General features: G+C 34.2%; 2 protein-coding genes across 3 annotated transcripts in view; one reads left to right on the top strand and one right to left on the bottom strand.

The window, feature by feature from the left end:
* The window catches only part of LOC135124348 (protein jagged-1b), a 201,443-nt gene that overhangs the window by 15,404 nt on the left and 159,737 nt on the right, over window positions 1-26,302 (top strand). Inside the window, exon 2 of the mRNA XM_064049350.1 lies at window positions 16,355-16,651. Within this exon, the coding sequence (XP_063905420.1) occupies window positions 16,355-16,651 (297 nt within the window). The remainder of the gene's footprint in view (window positions 1-16,354; window positions 16,652-26,302) is intronic.
* The window catches only part of LOC135124354 (senecionine N-oxygenase-like), a 433,910-nt gene that overhangs the window by 253,577 nt on the left and 154,031 nt on the right, over window positions 1-26,302 (bottom strand). The gene's annotated exons all lie outside the window — the stretch shown is intronic.

The following is a 26,302-nucleotide window of genomic DNA, read 5'->3' as shown; positions in this document are numbered from 1 at the left end:
ATTTCTGAAAAGTTGCCTAAAAGCCCCAAAAAATTGGAATATATAAAAAGGGTCAGTGGTCTCGGATTAAGATTTTCGAAAAATTTGGTTTGAAATTAAAATTTTGTAATTCTCGAAAATCGTCAATTTTCATTTTATATTTTAAAAAACTTGTTAGAATTTTCGAAGAAATGAATCCGAAAAAACTTCTACAAGTCGAAATCTAAAAGAAAATGTGTAAGTAATTTTCAAAATGACCGAAAAACGGATAAAAAAATTCATTTTAAAAATTGATAGTTTTGAAAACTTGTCTAAAAATCTTCAAAAAATTCTGGAGTATATAGATCTCGACGAGCTGATTTGAAAAAGAAGCGTTAATAGTTCCGGACCGAGATTATCGAAAAATTCGTTTTCATACTGGAATTTTTTAAAAATTACGAAAATTGGCATTTTTCATTTCAACAATTTTGGAAAAATAATTGGAATTTTCGAAGAAATGAAGCTGAAGATAACTTTTAATAGTCGAAACCAACAATAAAATGTGTTTAAGTAATTTTTGAAATTTGCTCGAAAAATTGTCAAAAAATTCATTCGAAAAATTGATGTTTTTCAAAAATTGTCAAAAAATTCTCGGTTATAGATTTAGACGACCTGAATCGAAAAACGGCTGTCAATAGTCTCAGACCAAGATTTTCGAAAAGTCGGTTTGAAATTGAAATTTTCTAATTCTCGAACACTCATTTTTCATTTTATCGGTTCTAGAAAACTTGTTGGAATTTTCGAAGAATTGGGTCCTGAAAAACTTTTTTACAAGTCGAAATGTACAAGAAAATGTGTGTAAATGATTTTCGAAAAGTACATGAAAAACTGTCAAAATATTTATTTGAAAAACTGATATTTTTGAAAAGTTGCCTAAAAATCCTGAAAATATTCTGGGATATATGTAGATTTAGAAGAACTCATTTAAAAAACAAAAGGTGTCAGTGGTCCAGACTATAATTTTTCGAAAAATTCTGCTTGATAATGAAATTTTTAAATAATTTGGAAATTGTCATTTTTCATTTTATCGATTATAGAAAAATTGGTGGAATTTTGAAGCATTGAATCCGAAAAAAAAACCTCTACCAGTCGAAATCTAGAAAAAAAAATAGAAAAGTTCTCTGAAAGCGGCCACAAAATTCATTTGAAAAGTTGCAAATAAGTCGTCAAAAAATTCTGGAATTTAGATCTCGAAGAGCTCATTCGAAAAACAAAAGGTGTCAGTTGTCCAGACTAAGATTTTCGAAAAATTCCAGTTGCTAATGAAATTTTTAAACAACATGGAAATTGTCATTTTTCATTTTATCGATTCTAGAAAAATTGTTGGAATTTTGAAAAAATGAATCCGAAAAAAACTTCTACAAGTAGTAATCTAGAAAAAAATGTTTAAATAATTTTCGAAAAGTGCTCGAAAAATGGCCAAAAACTTCATTTGAAAAATTGATATTTTTGAAAAGTTGCTTAAAAATCCTCAAAAAAATCTGGGATATAGATCTCAACGAGCTGATTCGAAAAATAAAAAGTGTCAATGGTCTCGAATCAAGATTTTTGAAAAATTCGCTTTGAAAACGCAATTTTTAAAAATTTCGAAAATTGTCATTTTTCATTTTATCCATTCCGTAGGTCAAAAACTACAAAAAAGTTCTTTAAGTAATTTCGAAGATGGTTTAAAAAAAGTAAGGGGTATAGAAAAATTGAGCTTTTAGAAAAGTTTTCCCGAAAATTCAGGAGGCTTATTCGAAAAACAACGTGTTATTATTATGTGCAGTACAAAGCCGTTTACATAAAAATTTAAACAGAAATAAAAAAAAAACAATTCGAAAATTAATGAAGTAAAAAAGGGAGGAGTATTTGATATAATATATTGAAATAATAATATTACTAGCAAATGTTATTTAAATTTTATAAAATAATTACTCCTGTGCTTGTGATTTATGAATCCGCCTTTAGTTTTTTCACCAAACATTCAATTTTTGTCAAAAAATTCAAATTTTCAGTGAAATCAAATACTATATTTTTTCTAGAAAATATCTTTCAAGTTTATTGCATTAAATTCCTCAGCTTTTTTCCTAGTGTTATTTCAAGTGTTCAAAATAATTCATGATTAGTTTGATATTTTAATAACGCAAATATTTTGATATAAGAATAAAATATTGATCTTATGAAAATGAATTATTAAAGAAGAATTTAAAACGAAATTAAAGGACGACGCACATTTACCTTTTTAATTTTTCAACTTTTTACATATACTCAAATTTATACACTTTGAACTTAAATGACGAAAAAAATACAGAAAACCCTGTTTACAACACTAATCTTAAAAATCAAAATTCAATAAATTTTTCGGCAATCGTTTTTCATTTAATACCACTGTGTTAATTGTTAGAATCTAAAGCAAATCAATTTAGAACAGCAAAAAAAGTGGTAAATTTTGCTCAAATAATTAGTCACACTATCCTCCTTGCTCTCCATTTATTTACATGTAGCATACATAAATCCACTTAACCGCGTATGTTAATGGACTCGCATTGTCAATCTGCATTCAACTTGTTTATTGAGCCATGAGAAAATTAAATAATTCCAAGATTAAAAATCGTGATGTGAAGACTTCCCCGTCCGTCGCCAGCACAAGAAGAGCAATTTTCTAGGAGAGTCGCAAAAAAAACCATAATAACTTAACAATGTCTAAACATCGTTTAAGTTTTTAGCTCCTTTTAATAAAACGATTTGAAAGCATTATGTTGAGGCGGTTTTTGGTCGTTTTTTCCTCCACACCGTCTCGCTTCACGAACCCAGCGATTTTATACAGACTTGGCTGGAGCTTCATGCACGCAATCTTCATCCAGCTGTGTTTGTACACTCAATAATAAACGGCCGGCAAACTGGATTTTGAATAAATACTAAGACCAATATGACCTTCATAGGTGGCATGGGCATGGGTGACGCCGAACGGAATGACCGCAAACCAACACGAGTGTCCTGGACGTTTTCGGTGTTGGAGAACATCCAGCGATGGCCGACAAAAACGAGATCGGTTTCACCGGATCGGGTTTCGGTGGCGGCTTATTAGCCGGATTGGGTTTACCTCGCATGATACCCAAATCCGCTCAGGTGCACGCCAAAACGGAAACCGATTGAGGTTTTCCGGCGGAGAAGCTGCAGGGGGTTCAAAATAAAATATTATATTATATTGTCGAAGTCGAAAATTTTTCGTCAAGAGCAAGTTGTTTTAAATTCAGTACACGGAGTTGTACAATTTTCGGGTCAGGTGAAGAAAAATTGGCGCTTGTTATCTCGTACTAACTGTGTGTGTTGAAAAAGGAGGGATGATGTGTCGTTTATTATTTATAGCGTCCTAATTTCACTCAAGAGGTAGGATTTTGCATAAAGCTGTATTTAAAGTCAAGTTATGACGTGCTTTTTTAATTGCGGTGCGTTTAAGTAATTTAGTTTTAAGTTATTTATGGAGAAAGTTTTCGATCCACTTTTATTGATTCGGGTTGAAATGTAATTTTAGCGTTGTTTTACGGGTAATTGGTTTGTAACTTCAATTTAAAGTCCAAAACTAGAAATTTACTGACTTTGGGAGTTGTAAGATTGGTACTAAAGTCACATAATAGGATTCATAAAATTGCCATGAGCTGTTAACAAAGATCGAAAATAGAGTAATAGAAACAAAGATTTTAAAAATAAGGAAATACTCTGTTTTTCTTTGAAGAGGTCCACTGTGCACCACTGACCATCTTATATTAAAAATTACAAAAAGGTTACAACCTTGGTAACACCTATTTTCATTAGATTTCAGTTACCAGAACTCTATCATAGTTTGTAACGACAGATATACCGTGTGGAAAAAACCGTTCTCCAGTAAGCTTTGAAACTTAATGTTAAAACAATTGTGTTGGCAACACTGACTCGTTTTTTCTTCGGTTTGACAGTTCCGGTGAAATAACTGTCAAATAGTGTGTAATGCCAATGTTTACGGATTTTTTCTGATGATCAACTACTGGATCGATTGTTCTTAAATTTTATGTGATTTACTTAATGTCGTGTAGGTGCTAAAACGCTAACCAAAATTTCGCCACTCACATTGTAATGTCGTTATCTTAAAATTTTGCGTATTTAACGCCATTTCAAAAATTGATATTTAAAAAAAAAATGTATCAAAAATCCTCGAAAAATTCTGAAATATAGACCTCGACGAGCTGATTGGAAAAACAAAAAGTGTCAATGGTCCCGAACCAAAATTTTCCACAAAATCGATTTGAAAATGAAATTTTGTAAATACTCTTGAAAACTGTGTTTTTTCATTTTATCAGTTCTAGAAAATTTGTTGGAATTTTAGAAGAAATAAATAAATAATTCTACAAGTCGAAATCTACAAGAAATGTGTTTCAGTAATTTTCGGAAAGTGCTGGATAAACGGCTAAAAGTTTATACTGGGGGATGAGATTTTTGAAAAGTTGCCTAAAAATACTGAAGAAATTCTAAGATGTAGATCTGAAGGAGCTGATTCGAAAAGTATAAAGTGATAATGGTTCCGGACCAAGATGTTCGAAAAATTCAGTTTGAAAACGAAATTTTGTAAATTATGTACCTGGAAAACTGCTTTTTCATTTTGTCGATTTTAAAAAAATTGTTGAAATTTTAAAGAAATGAATTCGAGAAAAACTCCAATGTCAAAAAATAGTCAAAAGATTGATTTTAAAAATTGATATTTCTGAAAAGTTGTCTAAAAATCCTCAAAAAAATCTGGGTTCTATAACCAGATCTATATCTGGACGGGCTGATTCTAAAAACAAAAATGTCGATGTCCTGGATCGAGATTTTCGAAAACTTGGGTAAAAAATGAAATTTTGTAAATACCTCGAAAACTGGAATTTTTCATTTTAGCAATTCCAGAAAATTTGTCGTAATTTTCGAAGAAATGATTCGAAAATTGAAAAGTTACCTAAAAATCGTTAAGAAATTCTGACCTGCAGATCTGAATGAGCTCGAAAAATATGAAGTGATAATGGTTCCGGACCTAGATTTTCGAAAAATTCGGGTTGAAAACGAAATTTTGTATATATCTGGATAACTGATTTTTAATTTTATCGATTTTAGAAACATTTTTGGAATTTTCAAGAAATGAATTAGATAAAAACTTTTTGTTAAACAATTTTCCAAGCGCTTGAAAAATAGCCAAAAAATTCGTTTTAAAAATTGATATTTCTGGAAAGTTGTCTAAAAATCCTCAAACAATTCTGGGTTATAGATCTCGACGAGCTTATTGGAAAAACAAGAAGTGTCAACAGTCCAGGAAAAAGTTTTTCGAAAAATTCGCTTTAAAAATGAAATTTTGTAAATACATATATATTTCGAAAACTGTCATTTTGTTGATTTTAGAAACATTGCTGGAATTTTTGAAGAAATGAAACCGAAAAAATTTTCTACAAGTCGAAATTTAGAAGAAAAGACAAACGGCCAAAACATTTCTTTCAAAAATTAATAAAAAAAGTTACCTAAAAATCCTCAAAAAATTCAGGGACATAAACATGTCAACCAGCTGGTTCGAAAAACAAAGTGTCAATGGTTCGGGTCCAAGATTTTCAAAAATTCGGTCTCGAAAACTCATTTTTAATTTTGCCGATTCTAGAAAACTTGTTGGAATTTTCGAAGAATTGAGTTCTAAAAAACTTCCACAAGTCTGAATATGTATATAAGAAAATATGTGTAAATAATTTTCGAAAAGTACAGGAAAAACGGCCAAAAATGTATTTGAAAAATTGATATTTTTGAAAAGTTGCCTAAAAATCCCTAAAAATTGTTCCGGTCCAAGTTTTTCGAAAAATTCGATTTGATAATATCTCGAAAACTGTCATTATTAATTTTGTTGATTCTAGAAACATTGCTGGAATTTTTGAATAAAAGAAACCGAAAAAATTTTCTACAAGTCGAAATTTAGAAGAAAAGACAAACGGCCACAAAAATTATTTGAAAAATTGATATTTTTAAAAAGTTGCCTAAAAATCTTCAAAAAATTCTGGGACATAAATCTCAACCAGTTGGTTCAAAAAACATAAAGTGTCAGTGGTTCCAGTCCAAGATTTTGAAAAATTCTGTATTCTCGAAAACTGTCATTTTTAATTATACCGATTCTAGAAAACTTGTTGGAATTTTCGAAGAATCGAGTTCTAAAAAAACTTCTACAAGTCGGAATATACAAGAAAGTGTGTGTAAATAATTTTCGAAAAGTACAGGAAAAACGTCCAAAAAATTATTTGAAAAATTATATTTTTGAAAAGTTGCCGAAAAATCCCCAAAAATTGTTTTTATGTATTATAGAAAAATTGTTGGAATTTTCAAGAAATAGATCAAAAAAAAAATTCTACAAGTCAAACAAAGTCTATAAAAAAAATGTGTTTCAGTAATTTTAGAAGTGTAGTCGAAAAATGACCAAAAAATTCATTTGAAAAATTGAATTGCCTAAAAGTCCTCACAGAATTCTGGGATATAGATCTAACTTATTCTAGAACCAAAAATGATTTCGGACTCAGATTTTCCAAAAATTCCGTTTGATAATGAAATTTTGGCATACGTACATTGGAAATTATCATTTCTCATTTTAGCGATTCTAGAAAAATTGTTGGAATTTTGAAGAAATGAATCCGAAGAAACCAACCTCTACAAGTGGAAATTTAAAAAAAAGTATATAAGTAATTTTCGAAAACTGCTCGAAAAACGGCGAAACATTGATATTTCTGAAAAGTTGCCTAAACATCCTCAAAAAATATAAATATAAAGATCTCGATGAGCTGATTCAAAAAACAAAAATGTCGATGGTCCTGGATCGAGATTTTCGAAAAATTCGGTCAAAAAGTTATTCGTAAAGATCTCGAAAACTGCAATTTTTCATTTTATCGATTCTAGAAAATTAATTGGTGTTTTCGAAGAAATGAATCCCAAGAAACTTCTACAATTTTCTAAAATAATATACATTTGTACTTGTGCTCTATGAACCCGCCTTGTTTTTGTTTATTTTTATTATTTTTTTATTACTTTAACCTTACTCTTCTCTTGTCATATAGCACGTAGGCCTGGTTCATTTTTTTTATTGATAAAATCAAGACTTGTACACCCTATTTTTTATTATTAGTATCAGAGTGTTTTCCAGTTGGAAAACTCACTAGAAACACAGGCATTGTGTGTTTTCGTAACATAATGCGTTCGAATCAAAGGCAGTGGCGGAATATGAGTATGATACATTATCGAATTCAGGAAAACAAGCTCTACAAGTTTTTTCCTGTCCTGGGATTGATATTACATATCTACATTATTTTTTCTAAACAACTGAATTTGTTTAATTGAACTTTAGTGGTGAGAGAAGCTGTGTCTAAACCATTTTTTTTTTTAGATAATCTCTGTTTAAGAAAAAAAAAATAGTTTGCGTTCATTAATTAAAAAACAAAATCGAAGAAGTTTTATAAATGTAGAGTATGTCCTCGGATTGAGTTTAAACGAGGTAAAAAAAATTAATTGTGATTTTCTAAAAAATAATTATGTAATTAAAACTACAGTAGTATAAACATGTGTATAAATAAAGACATTTTTATTTTCTTAAATTAAATTAGTTCGATACAAGTTGATTTATTTTAAAACGTCTGTATTATTTAATAGTTATTTATGCAACAAGTGCAAAAAGTGACTGTTTATTACATGCAACGTGTAGGCCGCGGTGGACAACACATTAAGTGCAATCACTTTTGCGCGTTTTGCATACAACATTTTTTCTACGTCGTTTATAACTCACTTCCTCGATCGTAGAAAAGAGTTTTTGACTTTTTTCTTTAAAAAAATCCATCTTTTTGTTACCTCAATCCGGGAACATGGTGTACAGTCGGCAATAACAGATTTCACCAACAAGATTAAAAACTTTTTCAGATAATTAGCAATTAATTAAGTCTTCTCTCTGTAAAATAAAACCTTCGGTGCAATTTTTATTGACCGTACATTTGCATACGCGCTGTAAGATGATCCTCAAACTATTTGGGTTTACGATATTAAATGACATTTACAGTAATGTAGAAATCAGAAAATAATTCCTGAGGAACCAATTGTCCACGCGAAAAATCAATCTATAACTTACACCGGACACAGAATTTTGCTCTTAGTCATTTGTATTTTTAGTAGTAATTTTATATTTATAAATAACGGAATCTTGGACTTGATTCAACTATAATATCGTGTGTGACATGGAGAACTGGAGAGGAGTTTCTTTCTCGTTTCAAAAGGACTTCTTGTTTGACAATCACTGCGTTAAGAACAGGAATTATCTGTCTATCTGCTATGGAGGATAATAGCCAAGGTTGGGACTTTGTTACATTGTTACATTTGTTACTTGTATGAAATGAAGACTCCACGCACGCAACAGAACTGTGGTTATTATACGGTTTGCAAAAAAAGTGAACGTAAAATTATATAAATACCTTCACATTTGAAAATTTGATGTTGATTGTTTAGAAACCACATCCTCACCTATTAAATTACATACAAGTAAAATTGTCACTTATTAAAAAAAAAAAGTGAAAGATTTTATTATACAGTGAGTTGTGAAAGTAAATACGAGGCACTGTTCTTCTAGAATAAATTAAATTATTTAATTACACTACAATTTGTCTAGATTTTACAGTGTAATACCCCAAAACAAAAAAAAGGTTGACAATTGTGTTTGTAGTGACTTTGTTTTGCTACCGCCTTTGTTTTCTACCACATTTAGCGCGTAATAATCAGAACACAAAACACACATTGTTTCTTAATAAAAAATTCGTCACAATCTCGATTCACACAGTGAAGGCAAAATATGAGTGGATAATAAAACGTTTTCGTTAAAATGGGATGTAACCAATTTCATTCTTTGGGGAAGAAATCTTTCCGCTGAATCATTAATAAACAAACAAAAATTTCTTCAAATATTCCTAGAAAAATATGAAATCGAAAAACTATCTATTATCAACAAATAGATTAAGAGATTATTTACGGGCAACGGCTGTTTCTTTAAATATTGACTTTACGAAATAAAGCCCGCCATCCATCTCTCGGAAAACTTTAACCCAGTGCTCACAAAGACCGACGACACCGACAGGCCAAAGCCATTTCCTTGCGCAACTAATAACTCCACAAGACCACTTTATCCAACAATCCAACAATAACAATAATAAGCGACTACCTATAATAAGTGGAGCTTGTATGCGAGTTGTAACCATTAATAACAGAAACGCGAACTGGCTTACCATCAGCTTTGGCTCGGTTCAAAAACACGGCTCAAAACCGTTTTATTGCCCACTCATTTTATTCCAGCCAATTATATCGACATGAGATTTAATAATACATTGATTATGCCCAACGACTTTACCGATGCCTGAGAACCGAGCCGAGTTCTTCTTCTTCGTTCCATCACGTCAACAAATGAAAGAAGAAGAGCAATTCCACCAGACCGCTGATTTCCTGTTTTGCGAAATAGATCCGTCGTTGTTCTACACTTTCTACGAATATCCTGGATGCTAATCGGGTATGGCAACCGAGTAGATAGCCCGGTTATCGCCGGTCGGATCTCAGGACCCATTGTTTCTCTCGCACTGAATCAGGATGAACATTCTTCGTGAAGAGGTTGTTGCGCATCAACGGGCGTTCTTTGTCATTTGGACGTACCGGGCAAGTTTGAGGGAAAATTAGCCGGATGGTTGTATGGTCGAAGGAGTTGACTCTGGCTGTCTGGAATACAACTGGGCGGGGCTTGCTTTAAAAATTGTCTTTTTGAAAATTATGTCATGACGATTTATGACAAACAGTGACAAAGAATAAATATAGTCGTCACCTTTTAAATTACCTCAGAGAAGAAGAAGTATCCCGTGGGTGCACATTTCATGACTCACTCTGTACGTTTATCTCGCTATCGCTCTTTCTGGTCGTCTACGAAGCAAAAAAGTAATCGCTTAGCGTTAACTTTGTAGGATTTTTTGATCTTTATTGCGGCAGCGCTTTGAACTATATCGAAGAGTCGAAGTCGTAAAGGTTTTTATGTCCGTGTATATGAGCAAGAGAGAAAAAAGGTGATTTATAAGCGATCGATTTAAATTCCCAGAATCGTGACAACCTTGTAGTTTATTAAAATACAAAAAGTTTATCGGTGGAAAAGTGGCGATTTTCGGCGTTTAATCTGTACTTTATATGCGGATGCTGCGGGCTTACAGGTGCCGTTGTGATTTTTTTTTTTTTTGGTGTGCATGCATCAGCATTGCTGGAGGTCTTCTGGAAATTTGCGGAGGGTGGTTACTGACGTCCGCGTTTCGTTGAGCGGCAACTTGGTCGTCTGAAAGCGCCATAACGCTTTAAGTTCAATTAGATACGTAATATTCTAATGAATTAAATATGTAGCCTAGATCTCATTTCTGCAAAGTAATTGTGGGGAAAGGAATTTCAATTACTAAAATTCCTCCTGTAAAAGTATTGATGCTCCAATGCACAATTATTACCGCACACCAATTATCATTTTTCCATAACTTTTAATGATCGTACCTATAATTGCACTGAATGCATAATTTGTTGAAAGTCGCGAATCATCACATTTAAATTGCAAATTTTAAACTATTCAAATAAGCAAAAGGTTCGGGCCGCGTTTTTTTTTAGAATCTGAATAAAATTCAAAGCTCTTCCGTTGGTAGAAATCTATCTACGCAACATATTAAAACGTTAACTAATAAACTATTTGCTAAAGAAAAATCTATGAAGTATTTAATAGTCGAAAGTTACAGTAGTGAGGGGCGTTAGACCGCTCCGCCTCCTCGCTACGAGTTTCCATGATCCCTGAACACTTCGATAGAATAAAGTGGACAAGAATAAAAATTTCCTTGTTTGATTACAGAAAATTTTTAATTCGAAACGAGAACCTTGCATACAGAGTACTTTTCGTCCGACGTGCGTATTGAAAGGTAATAACTAATAATATTTATAACGATGTTGTGATCACCATTATTTGTGTGAATTCTAGATCAAGGACTAGGTATATTTTTGTTGTTTTCGCAACCGATAGATATTTTGTGATATGTTCTACATCTTGAATCTTTTGTCAAAAAGTTACTTCGAGCTGTAACAAATATTTTTTTATGCTAAAAAACGAAGTTATTTATTTCAAAATCCAGTTTTCAACTTTAGAGCTGCTTTTACAGACGTCTCAAAAGATGTTTGCCCCAACTAAAAATTCGCGAACTGAAAAAGCCCTGGTATTTTATTTTTGAAAGAATTTGAAAAACTATCCCTGGATGCCTGTTTTTAAAAATGTCTGAAGACAATCTTAGACAAAAAAAAAAACAAAAATCAATCATTTTCATGGAGGATATGTGATTGGCCAAAATCAGTCTTATCTAAGCAAGTACTAATCCCGCCCACCCGCCCCCTATCTTGATGGAAGGTATATCATATTCCAAAATCACTCTTACCTTAGCAAGTACTACTCCCACCCACCCGTCCTCTATTTTCGTAGAGAGTGTATCATTTGTCAAAATCAGTCTTATTTTAGCAAGTACTAGCCCTTCCCGCGCTCCCCATATTTTCTTAGAGGGTATGCTATTTTCCAAAATCAGTCATATTTTAGGAGGTACTAGCCCCACCTACCCGCCTTCTATTTTCTTAGTGGGTGTATCATTTGCCAAAATCAGCTGTATCTTAGGAAATATACTAGCCCCACCCACCCGTCCTCTATTTTCTTAGTGGGTGTATCATTTGCCAAAATCAGTCTTATCTTAGCAAATACTAATAACGCCCACCCGCCCTCTATCTTGATGGAAGGAATATCATCTTCCAAAATCAGTCTTACCTTAGCAAGTACTACCCCCACCCACCCGTCCTCTATTCTCCTAGAGGGTGTATCATTTGCCAAAATCAGAGGGCGAGTGGGCGGGGCTAGTACCTTCTAAAATACGACTGATAAACATACCCCCTATATTTTCTTAGAAGGTATGTTATTTTTCAAAATCAGTCATATCTTAGGAGGTACTAGCCCCGACCACTCGCCCTCTATTTTCCTAGAGGGTGTATCATTTGTCAAAATCAGTCTTATTTTAGCAAGTACTAGCCCCTCCCACGCTCCCTATATTTTCTTAGAGGGTATACTATTTTCCAAAATCAGTCATATATTAGGAGGTACTAGCCCCACCTACTCGCCCCCTATTTTCTTAGAGGATGTATAATTTGCCAAAATCAGTCGTATCTTAGGAAATATACTAGCCCCACCCACCCGCACTCTATTTTCTTAGAGACTATATCATTGGTCAAAATCAGCCTAATCTTAGCAAGTACTAACCCCGCCCACCCGCCCTCTATCTTCATGGAAGGTATATCATCTTCCAAAGTCAGTCTTATCTTAGCAAGTACTACCCCCAGCCACCCGTCCTCTATTTTCCTAGAGGGTATATCATTTGCCAAAATCAGAGGGCAAGTGGGCGGGGCTAGTACCTCTTGAAGTACGACTGATTTTGGAAAATAACATACCCCCTATATTTTCTTAGAAAGTATGTTATTTTCCAAAATCAGTCATATCTTAGAGGTACTTGCCCCGCCCACTCGCCCTCTATTTTCCTAGAGGGTGTATCATTTGTCAAAATCAGTCGTATCTTAGGAAATATAATAGCCCCGCCCAACCGTCCTCTATTTTCTTAGAGGTAATATCATTTGTCAAAATCAGTCTTACCTTAGCAAGTACTAATCCCGCCCACCCGCCCTCTATCTTCATGGAAGGTATATCATCTTCCAAAATCAGTCTTATCTTAGCAAGCACTAGCCCCACCCACCCGTCCTCTATTTTCCTAGTGGGTTACGTTTTCTCCACCTTTCATGTCCCCTAGAGAACGAAGAACTGGGTCGCCCGTTTGCGTATATTTGTCTGTCCGTCTGTTGACCGTCTCGGATTTTTGTTAGACAAATAATTCCCGAAAATAGTGGGCCGATTGTGAAATTTTAATTTTAGTTTTTTATGATAACCTCTATGGAGGAAAAACAATATAGAAAGTACTAGGCACGGTGTAAAAAAAAAGGTTTCAGCTTCTTAAAAAAAAGATATTTGGGGCTCCGAGAAGGTTTCACATTTTTTAAAATGAAAAAAAGACAGTTGGGGCCCTCGAGAAGGTTTCACCGCTTTTTTAAAAAAGACAAATGGGACCCTCGAGAAGCTTCTTACAAAAAAAAAGGAAAAATTGAACAACCGAAAAATGAAAAATTGAGAATTCGAAAAATGAAAAAAGCAAAAATGTGAAAAACGTAAATATTGAAAATCGAGAAACATAATTTGGAAAAATCAAACAATCGAGAAAATGAAAAATTAAGAATTCGAAAAATCGAAAAAATCTAAAAACTTAAAACATCGAGATTGAAGAATTGGAAATTCGATAAACCTAAAACTCGAAAATCGAAATGAAAAATCGAACAATTAAGAAATTAAAACATGCAGAAACAAAAAAAAAAAAAAATTGAGAAATTGAAAATTCGAAAAATCGAAACACCGAAAACCCGGAGATCGAAAAATCAAAAAATGGAAAAATTATTCAATCAAAAAAACGAAAAACTGAGAATTGGAAGAATCAAAAAATCAAGATGAAAATTCGAATCTCCGATATATCGAAAATTTGAACAATCCAAAAAAAGGAAAATTGAGAATTCGGAAAATTAGAAGATCAAAATGAAAATTCTAAAAATACGCAAATTTTGTATTTATATTAGGAATATCATGTAGATGGTAAAACGCTAACCAAAATTTGTCTAATTATCCCCACCAACAAAGTGATGACGTCACTTCAAAATTGTACATAGTAAATGATTTTTAAATTGTATAAAACAACATTTTGCAATTTAATTTTGAATCTGCAAAACCGAATGCTTTTAAATCTTGCACATGTTTTAAAGTTATGATAAACATAATAAATTTTTAATCAAAATATATTTGCTTATCACCTCCAAAAAATTGATGACGTCATCACAAAATTGTTTAAAGTAAAAACTCAAATCGAAAATAATAAAATATTCATTATATTTTAGGTGTGAGGGAAGTTCTTCAACTTTCAACCAAATTTTTCTAATTCAAATTTTGATAAATTTTTCTAAAGCAATGTGGATTTTGTAATTAAGATCCATCCTTCAAAGTGACAATAAATGAAAAATTCATCACAATTGAGATAGGGGCGGGTGGGTGGGGCTTAATATTGGCTTCTTTTTCTTAATGTATAGACTTTATTTTCAACAACATAATACTTAAAACATAATACTAACCTTGAATTCAACATTTCGTATTTTAAGTATTTTATCATTGAAATAGATAAGGCCCGCCCACCCGCCCCATCGCAATTGTGATGATTTTTTTTATTCGTCCTGAGACCGAGGGGTGGAGTTTAAATGCAAAGTCCATATTTCTGTACAAGAAATTGCGGAGTGAAATATGTTTGAAGCATTATTGTATTGGTTTGAGAAAAAATAGAGAACGAAGAAGAGAAAAAAAAAAATGCAAGAAAAATGTGCAATTTAGCTGTAACGTGGAATGTCAGAACCCTTTTGAAACATTGAAAAATGCTTTAGTAAAACTTCAGTTTTATTTTAAAAACTGACGCATCTTCCATTGCATTAGGAGCCGTATTCATTTCTTTAAGTCGGGTTTAATATCATTTCAGTAATATCATTTATATTTGTCTTTGATGGAACTAAAATGCGAAAATTAATTTTCAAAATTTTACCATACATTTATTTTTTTTTTCAAAAGTCTGGATGTTTTGGGCAATTTTTTCAATAATTATTCGTTTTGTTCAAAACTCCCAAGGAGCAGGTATATCACTAATTTTCCACTAGTAGTCCTGTTAAAAATCATTAGGAGTCCTTAAAATACCTTACTTTGTCAGTGTGAGGATTTTCAAGCGATTCTATGAAGACAGTGGCTCTTTTTGACGATATTTGTTACAATTTTTTTGCTTGATTTGGCTGTTTTCAGTGGCTTCGAACATAAAAAAAGCTTCAGTTTGATGTATAATACGTCGAGATCTATCATTTTAGCATAGAAAAAAAAAATTATTATACCTCCTCTAACGAGAGTCTGAGCAATAGCCAAATCTGAAAGAATGGAAAATAAATGGAGGGTTGAAGTTGGCTATTTCAATTTATAGCCATGGATTTTATGGACATCGATCTACGTGTGAAACATTCAACGTTCGTGCCACCAACATATGGCATTTAAATAATTGATTTATGTATCTTTTCTAAGAAAACTTTTCACTTTATTGACGAGCTAACTCTTCCTGTCCGACCTAACACATACACAACCAGCCCAGACGCTAGATCAAATAATTTAGATGTGATAACGAAGTGATGCTAATGTATTATGTATAATTTAAAAGTGATAACATAATTTGAAAGTCAAATGACCCATATTAAGCAACACTTTTTCAATTAAGAGAAAAACGGTTTCTTTTTTTCTGAAGATTACTAATGTTTTTAATCACATAAACAACGAAAATTGGAAAGTGACATAAAAATGTTACACGTAACCATTTCTAAATGCTAATCGCGAAGATGGAACTTGTAATGCAAAAAACTTGTCGTAGACGAACATCCAATTTTTTAGACACCTGTACGTCATGAGTTGGTGATCATTAGATTTATCATTTTTTTGTGAACGCTTGGATGGGTTTACAGGAAATGGTACATCCAACTTTCGTTTTTAAATCGATTATTGGTCGTCGGTTTTTATTTATGTTTCGGTTCGATCTGGTTCCGTATCACGGTGAAGCGCGCCCGAATATCATCCGTATTTTCACAGATCGTCTGCGTTGTCTTTAATGATAATGAGTGAGCGTTGTAGCTGATTGAACAAAGCTCGTTAGCGTTTTGGTCACAGATTGGTGATGTTTAGAGGGCTTGATCAAAATTTTTGCCAAATTTCGTCGACGACCAGTGCGTTCGTCGGAAGCGTGACCAATCTGCGTCCCCGCTGCCTCCGACTGTGTGGTCCCCGCCTCCGAAAAAACATCCGTCACAGTCGACGACGTCGACAGTAGACGCCACCGTCTTGGACCATTGAGCATTTTAAGTGGCTGACAACTTCGTCTGGCTGAATTATTTTCGATTTACCGGTCATTACAACTTATTGTTTTGCACGGTTTGATAACCTCTGATTAATTCACTTTGTTAAAACCGGGCAAAAACCTAACGAAATGTAGCGGATTTGTCGCGCTTCACCGTCAAGTTCGTCGACTTAGCTTTTAATAAACGTTTTTCTTGTAGAATTCGCTTTGACGGTTGTTTTTTGTGGTTTTTGTTTCAGCGTGCGCATGGCTCCGGCTTCTTTGAACTGCAAGTTCTGGAGATGGCCAACCCTCGAGGGGAACTGTCGAACGGGGAGTGTTGTGGGGGTGGTGCGCGCTCCCCAGTGACCGGACGGTGTTCGGCGTCCTGCAACACCTTCTTCAGGCTCTGTCTGAAGGAGTACCAGAGCAACGTGACCAGCACGGGCTCGTGTTCCTTCGGGAACACCTCCAGTGTGGTCCTGGGACGCGATTCCTTCACGCTTGCCGATCCCGAAAGGGGAAAGCTCGTCTTGCCATTTACCTTCAGATGGACGGTAAGTTCTGTTTTGTATTAAGTATTAAGTATAAGTCGAGGTTGCGAAATTGCCCCGACGTGCGACTGACAACGACGATTCGGTGGTATGTCGTTGACTTCAGGCCTTTGTTGCACCATTAAAGCCCCAGCCAGGCTGTAGAATTGTGTAATGCCGGTCTTTGACGGCCGCCTTCGGAATAATAGAACTCGAACTAATCGAGCTGGAATCCGTCAAGTTATTTGGTAAACCACCATGATAATTAGATAAAAGTTTCGCTTTCAAGAGTAATGTGCGTAAAAATATTTGACTTGGCCTATAATATCCTCAGGATGAATACAAGAAGTAGTAGCGCCTCGGGTGCTGCGCAACAAAGCGCACGTTCTTTTTTGCCTTTTTTGGCGCTCTAATACGAAATCTCACGATCTTCCCAGAAACGCGTAATAGAAAATAAATTGCCGATCTGAAATTCACCACTAATCATGACAAGGTCTAAATTGAAACTAACTGTAAGTTAAAACAGTAAATAGGCGAACAATTTCGAGGCGTGATTACTTGTCAAAAAAATTTTCGATACGATGGCTCTATTTGGGTTTTGTGGTCGTTATTTACAGCAATTACAGCACTATAGATGAAGCACAATGGCTTTGTGCAGACATCCGAGCCGACTTGGCTAATTGATGTTAATATGATGGATTAAAAGCCCGGCTATTCAAATTGTCCCAAACGAACATCTGGCAGTTCCTGTATCCCGGCTGAAAGACGAAATTCCTCAATTGCGCCAATTACGTGTGAAAATAGCCCGATCGTTTCGAACCGCGCGCCAAAATTTGACGTTTCCTATTGTGAACCTGACTGCGAATTAAGGTTAGGTTGAAGCGGAGTGTTAGCGTCAGTTCTCATGTCACAAAGAAGAAATTCTTCTCTGCGCGCTAATGAGCTAAATAAACGAATAAACCCTTTAAATTCTCCACTAACTAAAAGCGGGCCTAATCCGAATTACCTGCTCTGTCTCTGTCTCGGTCCCATATGGGTCTCGCCCATGACCCCGTCTCAGTCGAAAAACGAACAATAAAATCTAAACTGTTGGAACTTATCACGTCATTATTCCACGGTCGCTCAGAGATTCCATCTTCTTTCAGCCGGAATTAAAGACAAGGACATAAGTAAAACACTCTTCAAACAGTGTATTTTGTTTTATGGGACACGGAGAAAAGGACAGTCGATAGAGAAAGAGAGGAACCAAGGTGCACAACAGGTTGAACATGAAAAGGGGACCTTTGCCGAGCCAGCTTTTTTTATTCGTTTAAAATAAACCATATCTGATCGTGCAACAAAGCCTTTATATTACGATGTGAAACACTAAACACCATGAACGATTATAATTGATGGAAGTGTCAGGAACTTTTATCGACACAACACCCGCCAAAATCAAATCTGTCAATGGAAATTAGTTTCAGGTTTTATTAAAATTTCATTGTGGAAAGGTAGACGTGAAAATAGAAGACTTCGCATTTTTTCAGACGCCGTGTTTAGGCTCCGAGATTTCAGTTCTCGCGTTCCAAAGACACGAAGCAGACCCGGACTCTATTTATAAATTCGCGGTTACACGACTTACACAAACTTTTTATGAAGAGCGGTTTAAATTGCTTATTTTTCAAAGAAGGGTGCCGTGCTTTTTATGAGGACGTTAATTAGCCACGGAAAATGCATAATTCAAACGATTCGCGCTGTAAAAGCTAATTATACAGCAGACATGAACTGATCCTCTTCGTAAACTGAACTATTTTTGAGAATCGCTTTCTGGTTAATGCGGTGGACAGTTGTACAACATAAACAATATTTTATTAAGCTAATGGAATACCATGAACGTGCCGCATACTTCAGTCAAGCGCTTACTACAAAGCCAAGTGTTGTGCCGCTTCTCGAGTTCAGTGTTCTTAAATTTTTGATTTTTTTTTGTTTTTTCTATTTCTCACTTGTTCAGTTTTTGGGTATTTTTATTTTTTGAATTTTAAATTTCAAACCTTTTTGCTTTCTTTTGTTGGGCTACACTTCTGGAGCAAGGGAAGTTCTGTCGAAATAACCTTCGACTAATTTTTACTTCCCGAGCGTAAGCCGAGGAAGTATTGTAATCGAGTCCGTTTTCCGTTTCCGTCTGTCTGACTGTCTGTCCGTCTGTCTGCCGTCCCGGATTTATATTTGATAGATAATCTCCGGAAGCATTGGGTCGAATGTTGGCAAATTTTGTATTTATATTAGGAATATTATGTAGACGGTGAAGCTCTAACCAAAATTTGTCTAATCAACCCTCAATAATGTGATGACGTCAGTTCAAAATTGTACACAGTCCATGGGTTTTAAATTGTATAAAATAACATAGTCCTACACTTGAATTTTTACCCGAAACCTCCAGATTTTTGGAAAAAAGAAACAAAATTATGAAACATTTTGCAATTTAATTTTGCTTTTTTTATTTGCTTAACTCCTTCAAAAAATTGATGATGTCAGCTCAAAATTTTGCCGAATAAATCCTATATGTCCAAAATATGATGAGTATACTTGTCAATTCTCATTCCATTCATATTTTTGGATTTACTTATACAGGGTCACTCAAAAAAATTAATGCATGCATAAATTTGTTTTACTAATTTGTTCAGGATTTGCAAAAAGCGAATGCTTTGAAATCTTGCGAGATGTTTTAAAATTGTCGTACTCATAAGCATGGCAAATTTTTGATCAAAATGTATTTGCTCATACCGCCTAAAAAATTGATGACGTCTTACCTTAAATGTGCAAAATATTATGAGTCTATACTTGTGATTTGTCACTGCATTAATATTTTTTAGATACAAAAAAAATATTAATCAGTGAATTTATTTTATTGAATAAATCAATAATTGCAAAACTGAATACATACTTTGAAATCTTCCACACGTTTTAATGTTATAAAAAGCATGGTAAATTGTTTATCGAAATGTGTCTGTTCATTCCCCGAAAAATTTGATGACGTCATTTCAAAATTTTGCTGAATAAATTCCACCAAAATGTGCCAATATGAAGAGTTTTTACTAAATAAATTAAATCAGGAACGGCTCATTCCATTTCCCCAGAAAATTTTCGGAATACAATACTGTTGTCTGTAGTTTTAGTTTTGAGGAAAACTAGGGAACGAAAAAGAGAAAAAAATTTACAAAAATAAAACTTTACAAAATTTTGGTAACATAGCATGGCAAGTTTTTCTAAAGAAGTGTGAATTTTGTAATTAAGCTCCGCCATTTTAAGTGACATTAAATGAAAAATTCATCACAATTGAGATAAGCGTGGGTGGGTGGGGCTTAATTATTGGCTTGTTTTTCTTGATGGATAGAGTTTACTTTCAACAACATAATACTTAAAACATAATTTTAACCTCGAAATCACTATTTGATACTTTGAGTATTTTATAATTGAAATGGATATGCCCCACCCACCCACCCCATCTCAATTGTGATGAATTTTTTTATTCGTCGTGAGTCAGACGGGTGGAGCTTAACTGCAAAGTCCATATTTCCGTACAAGAAATTACGGAAAATGCTGGATATGATTCTTTGTACTTCAGGAGCGAGGGAAGTTCTGTCGCAACGACCTTCGGCCAATATTTTCATTAATAAACGTAGTCATCTTTTCGCAACAAGAAAATTAAAACATGTGGAAAATGGCAAATTTTTCTAAAGCAATGTGGATTTTATAATAAAATTCCGTCCTTCAGAGTGATATTAAATGAAAAATTCATCACAATTGAGACAGGGGCGGGTGGGCGGGGCTTAATCTTTGGTTTCTCTTTCTCAATGTATAGAGTTTACTTTTAACAACATAATACTTAAAACATAATTTTAACCTCGAATTCACGATTTGATATTTTAAGTACTTTATTATTGAAATGGGTAAGCCCCACCCACCCGCCCCATCTCAATTGCGATGATTTTTTTAATTCGTCGTAAGACAGAGGGGTGGAGCTTAACTGCGAAGTCCATATTTCTGTGCAAGAAATTACGGAAAATGTGGGATAAGTTTCATTGTACTTTAAGTGCGAGGGAAGTTCTGTCCAAACAACTTTCGACTAATTTTTTCTTTAATATACGTATAGTCATATTTTCGCAACAAGAAACTTAAAAACAACTTGAAAATGGTAAATTTTTCTAAAGAAATGTAAATTTTGTAATTAAGCTCAGCCCTTCGAAGTGACAATAAATGACAAATTCATCACAAATGAGGCAGGGGCGGGTGGGCGGGGCTTAATCATTGGTTTCTCTTGCTTAATGTATAGAATTTACTTTTAACAATATAATACTTAAAAACATAATTTTAACCTCGAATTCACGATTTGATATTTTAAGTATTATATTAATGAAATGGATAAGCCCCGCCCACCCGCCCCCATCTCGTTTGCAATGATTTTTTTTATTCGTCGTGAGTCCGACGGGTGGAGTTTAACTGCAAACTCCATATTTCTGTACAAGAAATTACGGAAAATGCGAGATATGTTTCATTGTACTTTAGGTGCGAGGGAAGTTCTGTCGAAACAACTTTCGACTAATTTTTTTCTTTAATATACGTATAGTCATCTTTTCGCAATAAGCAACTTAAAAACATCTTGAAAATGGTAGATTTTTCTAAAGAAATCTGGATTTTGTAATTAAGCTCCGCCCTTCGAAGTAACAATAATTGAAAAATTCATCACAATTGAGATAGGGGCGGGTGGGTGGGCCTTAATAGTTGGTTTCTTTTTCTTAATGTATAGACTTTACTTTCAACAACATAATACTTAAAGCATAATTCTAACATCGATTTCACCATTTGATTATTTAAAGTATTTTATTATTGAAATGGGTAAGCCCCACCCACCCTCCCATTCTCAATTGTGATGATTTTTTTTATTCGTCGTGAGCCCGACGGGTGGAGCTTAACCGAAAACTCGATATTTCTGTACAACAAATTACGGAAAATGCGGGATATGTTTCATTGTATAGTGGTCCAACTCTGACTTCGTTTTTATGGCACTCCAATCTCAGTTACCGCAAGTGTTAGGAACTCTATTGAAAATGTAAATAACGATGCCATAAATCATCTTAAAGGTTTACGGGCGCATATGGCCCTGTGTAGTGCAGACAGTATTGGTCCCTGGGTGATTTATGTCCGCTGGATTACTTACGGCAGAGGCCTATTGTGGCACACTTAAGTCCTTCACAATAGGGTACAGTCATAAAAACGAACCAGCAGTTGGAGCACTATACTTTAGGTGCGATGGAAGTTCTATCAAAACAACTTTCGACTAATTTTTTCTTTAATATACGTATAGTCATCATTTCTTTCACAACAAGAAACTTAAAAAATCTTAAAACTGGTAAATTTTTCTAAAGAAATGTGGATTTTGTAATTAAGTTCCGCTCTTCTAACTGACAATAATTGAAAATTTCATTACAATTGAGATACGGGTGGGTGGGTGGGTGGGGCTTAATCATTGGCTTCTTTTTCGTAATGTATAGACTTTACTTTAAACAACATAATTCTAACATCGATTTCACCATTTGATATTTTAAGTATTTTATTATTGAAATGAATAAGCCCCACCCACCCGCCCATTCTCAATTGTGATGATTTTTTTTATTCGTCGTGAGACCGAGGGGTGGAGCTTAACTGCAAACTCCATATTTCTGACAAGAAATTAGGGAACATGCAGGATATGTTTCATTGTACTTTAAGTAGGAGGGAAGTTCTATCGAAACAACTTTCGACTAATTTTTTCTTTAATATACGTATAGTCATTTTTTAGCAAGAAGCAACTTAGAAACATCTTGAAAATGGTAGATTTTTCTAAAGAAATCTGGATTTTGTAATTAAGCTCCGCCCTTCGAAGTAACAATAAATGAAAAATTCATCACAATTGAGACAGGGGCGGGTGGGCGGGGCTTAATCATTGGTTTCTCTTTCTTAATGTATAGAATTTACTTTTAACAATATAATACTTAAAACATAATTTTAACCTCGAATTCACGATTTGATATTTTAAGTATTTTATTACTGAAATGGATAAGCCCCACCCACCCACCCCGTCTCAATTGTAATTAATGTTTTTATTCGTTGTGAGACCGAGGGGTGGAGCCTAACTGCACACTCCATATTTCTGTACAAGAAAATACGTTTGAAGCATGATCTATTGTTTTGAGAAAAAATAGGGCACGAAGAAGGGAAAAAACTTTCCAAAAATAAAACTTAAAAAACTTTCCAAAAATAAAACTTAAAAAACTTTCCAAAAATAAAACGTAGTTTTACAAAATTGTTCTAACATAGCAGCTCCAATAAACAGATTACGCAAGAAAAATGTGCAATTTAGTTGGATCGTGGAATGTCAAAACTCTTTTGAAACATTGAAAAATGCTTTAGTAAAATCACCAATTTTACAAAATCCAAATTTTGCAGAAAATAACACTTTTATTTTAAGAACTGACGCTTCTTCCGTTGCATTACGAGCCGTATTCATTTCTTTAAGTCGGGTATAATATCATTTCAGTAATAGATCATCTATATTTATTTTTCATGATACTAAAATGCATAAAGAAACCTCTTAGAATGCGAGCGCAGCGAGCGTGTGTAGGTGTTATTAAAAATAATTCACTATTGTCCCTGAGAAGCTAAATTATAACAAAAAATGTATTTATGGCGTACAAAAAAGTGTATCTCGAAAACAGTAGTGATTACTAATGATGAGAAGACCTGAATATGCTCACTGCGCTCGTTTTGTAGGGGTGAGTTTCCGAAAATCTACAAAATTATCGTTATAAATGATCCCAAACAATTTTGCTAAAACACTTCCTTGAATATTTCTGAAACTAAACTTTAAAGAAAGAGCTTTCAGAGGGCGAGCGCAGCGAGCAGATTCCGGTCTTATGTTTTGAGCCGTTCTTGAGAGACGTCATCCATTTTTTTGGGAGGCGGTAAACGGATAAATTTTGATTATCGATTTACCATGCTTATGATAACCTTAAAACGGGAGACCATCCTATTTTTTCGTACTCTAAGTTACAAGTCGAGAAAACATGAGAGTGTAGTCATTCGTCCGATAGAATTTCACTGAACACTAGAAAAACCCATCCTTTTTTTATTTTAACCAGACCAGAATAATTACAAAGTACTGGTAGAGCACACAGTTTCATCATCATTAAAACTCACCGTTGTTCTTCACTTGAACTGAGTGTGGTTAAGTTCAAACCAGTTTTTAGCAACAAGTAACTAAATTTGAAAACAACTAAATTAGCTTTGTATTGGTTACAAATGTGGCAACTGTAGAATCAAAATTTTGTCTTAATACGAAATATTCAGTACCACGCATTCCAGGTCTTTGCAAACTGGTACTATTAGTCGATTTTCTAGTACTTGTGTCGTACTGTCGACCTTGGTCTGTTGTATAACAACAATTATTGTCATTACTACTATCACCGCTAATAATTTCCCACCATCACGAAAACGTAACTTAACACCAAGGCTGCCAAAACCGCCTACGAAGCTTCTCCATCCCAAACGGATTGATAACCCCGTACCGCCGAAGACTCTGAGACCTTCGAGAGCCGCCAGACAAAGCGATTATCTGTATCTCTGGCCGGTTTAATCTGCAACGTGCTAATACTTGTATTACAAAGTAGGTATTTGCAGATAATAATCAGTTGGGAGTTGTGATTCATGAAGTAGTAAGGTGTATGTCTGGCGCACAATAAGACCTCAACCCGAAGAGTGACAATGGTCGAGAGAAGTTAATGGCTAATTTCGCGACTTGCGTTCGCTGAATGACCGGCTATATGTATGTATGTATGCACGGGGTATGACATCACAGGCATGAGTCGGTCACCGTGGGAAAACAGTGCAGCTCATTCCGTATGCTTGCTGGTGCGCTTAGCCTGTCGCTGACTTGCATTCATTCGCCGACGAGTCGTCACAGTCACACCGACTCCGACATTCTCTCGTGAGGCACGCCACGAGAAAAAGCCGGGGAAAGTGAGGAAAAACGATACGAATGTGACTAGGCGATTAGTATCATTGGAATGCAATTAACGCGGTGTTAATTAATGCGCCGCACGGATTTTTTCGAGCCCTACTACAAAAGCGAAATTTTGCCGCTCTGTATCGACTAACAAAATATACATCAACACGTACGTGATAAAATAGAGCCGAATTATCACATTTCTCACAAATCCTATTCTCGAATTAACGCCTCATGATCGTTTCCGTTAGTCCGAGTTCGAATTGTTGATATTCCTTTGTCGTTGCGGTTATCCGGGCGATATCTCTATTCCTCGGTCAATTTGCACAGTCAAATTGCATTCGTAATGGCCACTTTCTTGTGCCTTCATCAGCGTTTGCGGTTTGCAGCTGTTGACGACAATCATGTCAATTATGGAAAGTGCAGATGACATTTTTCGTTGGCCCTGGTGGATTTCACCGCTTCGACACAGTACCCACGATATTCTATTGCCTAAACCGGATAAAATTCATACTACAAGTTCATAACGGGACTTACAACTTTCATTATGATTCACATTATTAATATTTATTGCTGTGAATTCTGTGAGTACAATCTCTCGCGGCTCTATGTTGACATTTCTTTCCCATTTAGCATTACCATTTTAGCGCTATTAAAAGGTTCTTATCTCATTTTATTACGGTCGAGGTGGCACTCATTCTGCTAACCAACTTCTGGCGGGATTTCTGAAGAAACAATATAGCGGGCGCAAACCCGGCACTTCGAAGCCATAAGTACACTTTTTCGAAATACGTACTAGTTAAGAATGGTGAAATGCCGCTTCTTTTTCGATTTTCTTTTCTGATTTTTTTTTCTTCAGTTTTTCGATTTGTAATTTACCAATTTGTGAATTTTTCAATTTTTCATCTCTTTAATTTTTGGATTCGCGATTTTTCAGTTTGTCATTTTTTTTTGTTTCTTCAAATTTTATACTTTGCAATTTTCCGATTTACAAAGATCGAGAAAATTAAAAATTGAGAAACTTAAAAATCGAAAAATTGCAAATAAAAAAATCCAAACATTTTTCTTTTTATCAACGTCAAATTTTTCAAATTTTCGATTTTTCACTTTGAAATTTTTTAGTTCCTACATTTTTCAATTCTTCGTTTCTTCAATTTTTGATTTGCAATTTTTGTAGTTTTATAATTTAAAAAAAATCATTTTTTCAATTTTACGATTTTAGAATTTGTCCCTTTTTAATTATTATTGGCTAAAACTTTTCATTTATCCGATTTTTTAGGTTTTCGATTTTTCAATTTTTCGTTCATTTAGTATTAGTTTTTCGACTTTTCAATTCACAATTTTGACGATTCCATAAGAATTTCTTCCTGAAAAATCGAAAATTTAGATACTTGAAAAACTGAAAAATTGCAGAATTTAAAAATCGAAAAATTGAAGAATTAAAACCTCGTAAAACTGAAACATCGGAAAATTGGGAAATCGAAAACTGAAAAAATCGCAATTTTGAAGAATCAAAAAAATTAAAGGATCGAAAAATTGAAAACCGAGAAACTGAAAAATCAAGAGATGGAAAAATTGAGAAATTGAAGAACAAAAAACCGAAACATCGAAAAATTTTTATTTTTTTCCAAAAATCTTCATGTTTAGGATAAACA

This window comes from Zophobas morio, unplaced genomic scaffold (assembly GCF_036711695.1).
Source record: "Zophobas morio isolate AGI-343-1 ecotype UQ-CSIRO unplaced genomic scaffold, CSIRO_AGI_Zmor_V1 ptg000007l, whole genome shotgun sequence".
NCBI classification, from domain to species: domain Eukaryota; kingdom Metazoa; phylum Arthropoda; class Insecta; order Coleoptera; family Tenebrionidae; genus Zophobas; species Zophobas morio.
The sequence above is the reverse complement of the archived record's forward strand: the minus strand, read 5'-3'. Positions and strand labels throughout refer to the sequence as shown.